The sequence below is a fragment of the Lycium ferocissimum genome, chromosome 3, assembly GCF_029784015.1.
Source record: "Lycium ferocissimum isolate CSIRO_LF1 chromosome 3, AGI_CSIRO_Lferr_CH_V1, whole genome shotgun sequence".
NCBI classification, from domain to species: domain Eukaryota; kingdom Viridiplantae; phylum Streptophyta; class Magnoliopsida; order Solanales; family Solanaceae; genus Lycium; species Lycium ferocissimum.
In genome coordinates this window covers 64,779,045-64,785,877 of record NC_081344.1, presented here as the reverse complement: position 1 = coordinate 64,785,877, position 6,833 = coordinate 64,779,045, and the positions used below count along the sequence as shown (strand labels likewise).

The window sequence follows — 6,833 nt, the reverse complement described above, 5'->3', positions numbered from 1 at the left end:
ACATTTCAAAATAAGCAGATTTTAAAGTTTAGCCAAACAGACTATAAAGCCTCATTTGTTTGCATTTAATGAAAGTCTCAATCTTAACCATTCAGATTTCAGTCTTTAAGTGCTTTAGTTTTGAATCTTAATAATTATGCGCATTTATATTTCTTATTTACAACCACTTCATGAGTATAAATAGACGCGAGTGATAAAAATCTATGACAAAGTTTTAACATTATTAAAATGTCTATTTAAGAATTTTTACAAAGATGACAGTTCAGCACTACTTCATCTACTTTCACTCACCACCCACAACGATCAGAGGCGGATTTAGAATTACTAGAATATGTGCACCATTAAAAAAAAAAAAACAGTAAGTGGGAGTTGATGCCTAAATCTCTAGTTGAATAACTTAGCATTCAACCACGTGCATCATTCAACTTTTTTGGAACATAGGTGTTAGTAGTTAATATTATATCAATTCTAGAAAATATGTGCATAAAATACCTAATTTTATGGGAAGACCGTGGTTCACGTGACAGCTACCATCCTTAGTCATAACTACCAGTCTAAAACCTACCACCCACAACCACCTTCCTCAGCCACAACTACAACCACCAATCACTATATATGGTCAACCGTCACCAACATTAGCCACAATTTACCATCATCACCACCAAACACCATTGCATCCACTAGTCACTACGACAATCACCACTATAGTCACCATCATATATCGCTAACCACCATCATCATTCACCACCTCAATTATCTATCACTCTCATCCACCATAAATATCAGCCACCACCACCAACTACCACATCAACAACCACCACATTCAGGCCACTATACCACAAGATACCACCCACAACCACCATCATCAGTCAACACCATCCATGATCGACACACACAATCACCACTAATAGCCATCACCATTACCAACCACCATATAATTTTCTAAAAATATTTTGTTCATATAGTATTAGATAATTTAGTATTTTTTAAATTTTATATCATTAATTTATAATTAAGACAAGTTTTATACATTCAAATATTAAAAAAATAATCAATCTTAATTATTTTTTATTCATATTTTAATACATTTCAATCTTAATAATAATGAAAGCCAAAGTAAACTCAAGAAAAATTCACTAATTGTTTTAGAGAAAGGCATAGCTAGGGCTAGGGGTAGATGTTCGGGTTGTCGAATAGGATTTGAAAATTTCAGTTTAAATTTTTTATTTTCTAATTGAAGAAATTAAAATCCAAATAAACTCAACCTGATTGAATTTTTTAAGTTTAGTTTCTAATGAATCAACTTGGATATTTTGGATTTTTGGTTTTGAATTTTGAGCATTTATGACTGACTTATTAGGAACGAAATTCATGTACCGCAGTTATCAAGTTACAAGTCTTAGCATAAAGTGAAATCAAATATGTGAATTCAAAGAAAGAGTTGTTACCACTAAACCAAAAAGTATCAGGTCATACAGTTCAGTTCTACATTATTCATCTGTTTCATTGGATGCTAACTTATTCTTAGTAGTGAAATAAAATCTAGCTCTGCAAGCTATATTATATTTAATTTAATAGAAAATTTTATTTTGGGCTTAATATTATAATGGGTAGGGCCGTATAATACTAATCTATTGGACCTTTAGACTAATTAGTTGGGAACATATAATATCGGTAGGGTTAAATATAAGGTATAAAAATTTCGGATCTTCGGATATCCAAAAATTTGAAGTACTAAATCCGGTATCCAAAGAATTTAAAAATTAAATCTGAAGTCCAATCCATAATCCAAAAACATTTTTTTCCGCGGGCTGCCCTTCTTTTGGGGTGATCTTTAATTTTTGTCCCTCAAATTGCTGGCCTTTAATTTTTGCCCTTCGCTTAAAAAGGTGACCGAAAATATCCCGAGGTTCTGAGTTCGAACCCCCGCTCAATCAAAAAAAAAATTGCGCGCGCTTTTTAAAAAGCACCTTATACGCGGCGTTTTGCCTTAAGGCATAACTAAAAGTCTGCCTTATAAGGCAAAGCCTGCCATCTCCGACAGAGGTTCCATGTAACTTCGCCCGAATAGGCATAGGTTCATACAAACCTATGCCTTGCGTTATTATTAATATTTTCAACTCTGACGGGTTTTGAACCCGGAACCTCGGGTTATTTTCAGCTACTTTTTTAAGCGAAGGAAAAAAAATTAAGGACCAGCGGATTAAGGGGCAAAAATTAAAGACCAGTCCATATGAAGGGCAATCATGCAAAGTGCCCATCTAAAAAAACCAATAATCTAAAAATTTGAATTTCGATTTGAATTGGGGGTTGATCCAAATTATGCCCATCCCTATTTAGTGCCGAGGAGTACTTGTAATAGAAGTTGAAAAAAGTACGGAGTATTGTGTGTAATTAAAAGTTTGAACTGTTTGCTAACACAAAAACAAAAAAGAAAAAAGAGAAGGGTGAATGTGTTTTTTCTTTTTCTTTTTTTTTTTCTTAAGGGGAGGAGATTATAATGTAGGAATTCAAACCCTCACCAATAAGGTGAAAGTTCAGTTAGCCAATCAACTGAGCTACTAGATCCCTACAGGGTGAATGTTTTTAAACATATAGTCTCACTCAAAAAAAAAAAAAAAAAGTGTGAAAATTAAAAATATATGACTAAAAATTACTATTTCAAAAATAATGACCATACTACTATTTACTAACTTAATATTTTAATGCCCCAAAAGGCCAACAAATATTACTCCCTCTGTTCACTTTTATTTATCCAGTATTTTAAGAATTAATTTTCTCTTTGACTTGTCACTTTTAGTATATCAAGACAAGATAATTTTTTGTTTTTCATTTTATCCATAATATCAATTACTCACTTCAAATAATTTTTCAAATCTAATAAAAATATACATCAATTAATATGAATAGTTAATAAATTATGCATTTATTTTTTAAGAGGTGTGTAAAATGAAAAATGGATAAATAAAAGTGCACGAAGGGAGTATTAAAAAAACTTAGGAATACTTTTGCCCATCTAAAAGAACCAAAAAAAAAAAAAATCAAAAAATTTTAATTTCGATTTATATTTTGTAAAGAATGAAATAGAAGTTGAAAAAAAGTACGGAGTATTGTACGTAATTCAAAGTTTGAACTGTTTGCTAACCAAAAAAGAAAAAAGGAGGGCGAATGTGTTTAAACATACATTCTCACTAAAAAAAACTGTGAAAATTAAAAATATATGAGTAAAATTAGTATTTCAAAAATATTAAAAAAACTTAGGAATAAAAAAAAACTTAGGAATAAAAGGATTGATAGATTTTTTTCTTTTTCTTTTCAAGGCAAGATAGATAGATTCTCTGACCAAGCCAACAATATACCTCATTTCTCTCACCACAAAAGCACAATCCGCACACTATCACAAAACACTCACTCTTCACCGTTGATCTCCTCTTAATCAACGACTCACACACACTCTCCGCTTCTCACCCGGATCTCCCTTAATACCCGTCCGATCGTCCCCTTCACCCCAACACACCAACGGCCACGATTTAAACCACCAGCTTTATATACCCACCAAACTCTCACAACCCAAAACATCACCAAAATAACACAATAAAAACAAATCAAAATCATTTCTCTTCATTTAAATTTCAAAATCCCTAATCTTTTTTCTATTTTTCTTCAAAAATGTCTGGTAGGGGTAAAGGAGGCAAAGGATTGGGAAAAGGAGGAGCAAAGAGGCACAGAAAAGTATTGCGTGACAACATTCAAGGAATTACTAAGCCTGCAATTAGACGTTTGGCACGTAGGGGTGGTGTGAAGCGTATTTCTGGATTGATTTATGAAGAGACACGTGGGGTGTTGAAGATATTCTTGGAAAATGTGATTCGTGATGCTGTGACTTATACTGAGCATGCTAGGAGAAAGACTGTTACGGCTATGGATGTTGTTTATGCTTTGAAAAGGCAAGGAAGGACACTTTATGGATTTGGGGGTTAGGTTTTGTAAAATTAGGGGTTTGTTGGCTAATGAATGTAGATTTGTTTTTTTTTTTTTGTTCTTTTTGGGCGTGGATTAAGATTTTTAGTTTTCTTTTGTGCTTGATTATGTAATTTCTGTTACGTATTCAAGGAATAGAAATTTGCTTAGTCCTTATTTCTGTTACACTCTTTGTTTTAAAAGCTTTTTAATTTCTTATTTGTTTGGAAGAACTAAAATATCTCAGTGCTGCAAAACTATTTGCTGTTTAATTCAAATTAAAAAGTTATGTAGAATCAATATTGCAAATATTAATGGCCATAGTAATATTTTGGGGGTTAGATTTTGTGAAATCAGGGTTCTTGTTGGTAATGATGGTAGGTTTTTATCTTCCATTGCTTTGTGCTTTTAGATTTGTTAAGGTTTCTTTTGAAATTGATGGTGTAATTCATGGAATAGAAATTAGTTAGTACTTATTTCTGATTCTCTCGTCATAACCACTCTTTGCTTTAATTTTGATTTTCAATTCACATTCTTATAAAGTATACTATTATGAAGGTTATATTAACTGGGAATTTAGTCTTTACAGTTAAAAAAGTATAGCTCATGTTAGATTTGTGAATTTAGTGATCGAGATGGGCTTTTTGAATATTACCTTGTAGCTGCATAAGGATTTGTTTGAGGGCTTAGTTTATGTGTCGATTGATTTGTTAAAAGAATGTTGAATTTGTGAAAAATGAATTGTTTACGGTTCCCTTTCCAAGCTTATTCAGTTTTTTTTTTTTTTTTTTGAACTTGATGGTGTGATTCTCTATTACATACTCAAAAGACTAGAAATTTTCTTAGTCCTAATCTGATTCTCTCCGTGAGCTATACTCTTTGCTTTTGTAATTTCCTTTCATAGAAAGCATAATCAGTGGAGTATGTTATAAAAAGATTTAATCTTTTCAGTTCCGGATGTTTCATTATAAGGATTGTTTGAAAATTACCTTGGTGCTGCATAACGATTTATTCGAGGGCTTAATTGTTGTGTCAGTTGATTTTGTTGAAATATTGTTAAACTGTGAAAAGAAGAACCATTATTGGTGTTTCACTGCTTTTTTTAATGTTACGTATCAATTAATTTTGTTGGGTTGTTTTCTTGCAATTTTATTCAGTTCTTGTTATTGAGAAAATAGATGCTCATTGTTCAAATCAGTATTTCAAATGGTGTTATTTCAAATTTTTATTGTTTTTTAGGAAAATAATTATTTTTGTTTATTTCACCCTTAGTAAAAATTGCATTTGAAGACTATAACACCTTAATTATGGAGATGATGTTATGATTGTATGATAAAATTAATTATTTTTGCTTATTTCACCCTTAGGAGTAATTGTATTTGAATACTATAACACCTTAATTATGGGGATGATGTTATGGTTGTTTATGGTTGTTCAAGTACGAATCAAGAGTAAAATACTTAAAAATCCCTCCTAATTAATACTCCCCCTGTCTCATATTAATTCTTGTGTTTTGCTTTTCAAAAGTCAAATTAATTAAGTTTTAGAGTTAAATCAATTCAATATTTTGAAATTATAGTTTAGTTATTCAAAAATTATACTAAAAGTTGTAAAATGTAGGTCAAAGTTTATATAGTTTGACTTTCAAAGAAGAAAAATGGACAAGTAATATGAGAGGGAGATAGGAAGTATTTCTTAAAGGGCGTGTATTGGGATTCATCTGAGCTTGAATTAAAGACTGCTTCGCTTAACAGATGACCCTCTGAGTAGAAAAAAATGGAAATTCAATCAGTGTGCAAGGCATATCGACTTTGTTCATATGCATTTACCTTAGTCCAGTACTTTAGTTTGTATGTTCATATACGTTTTGCTTCTCACCAAATTTTGGTCCAGAATGGTGATGGACACCAAAAAAAATATTCAGGGGATAATACAACATAACATAGTTTAGGTCTGCAGTTCACAAATCTAGCCAATTTTAGGCTTCTTTATAGGTTGAATATACATGCGGCCCTTTAAATTATTTAGATACATGAATTGAGAATTGTACCCATTGAACATAAAAACTCGAGCCAGAGCCAAAGTACGTTAAAATGATTATTTAAATACATAGACATAGATTTGAATGTTGAGTGATTATTTCATTCAAGGGGAGAAATAGGTACATGAGTGAGACAACCTTTTCACTCATGGTACCTCTTCAAATCCATGACAATAGTATTCAAACAAGCTTGCTATAGTGAAACATGGAACAACTCGAGGGTATGCTGGAGTTCAAAATTTTGAGAAGTGAAAATCAAGGTATGTTGGAGGTCAAAACTTTGAGAAGTGGAAATCAAATATAATGTATTGGAGTTTGAAAAATTCTAGGAGCTTCAAATGCATTTCAAACTCTCTGATTTTTGAATTTCATGAAAAGATTTGTGGAGTTGCCGCTTTTTAAGGGGAAATAACATATGGACAAATATATTCCTACTTAAAATACGAAATAACTCTAACATTCGGTGCTATAGTTTGAAAGTTCATGAAGTTTAAAATTCAAGGAACGATTCAAGGAATTTGAACTTATAAAAGTTCTAACTCCAGAAACAATTCATGGGGTTTAAATTTGTAAAGGTTCCAACTCCAGAATTTTTTACTCGAGTTTGAAGTGGTTACTATAAGTGAAATAATAATAAAATATAATATTAGTATTAAAAGAGATATGATGAAATAATGTGAAAATGATTATTCCATATACCCTTTGAACTCAACGATAATCTATACAAAATAATGTGGAAACTGTATAGTCTTCCATGAATAATTCATCGAGTTTGATCCGATAATATTTAACTTCAGCAGTTATTTATGGAGCTTTTTCGTATTTTAGCTAG

At 31.4% G+C, this 6,833-nt stretch overlaps 1 protein-coding gene across 1 annotated transcript; it reads left to right on the top strand.

The window, feature by feature from the left end:
• Positions 1–3,575: 3,575 nt before the first annotated feature.
• Positions 3,576–4,146, top strand: LOC132050404 (histone H4). The gene has a single exon (XM_059441634.1). It carries the CDS (start codon positions 3,670–3,672, stop codon positions 3,979–3,981), a length of 312 nt encoding a protein of 103 aa, XP_059297617.1. The 5' UTR covers positions 3,576–3,669; the 3' UTR covers positions 3,982–4,146.
• Positions 4,147–6,833: the final 2,687 nt, after the last annotated feature.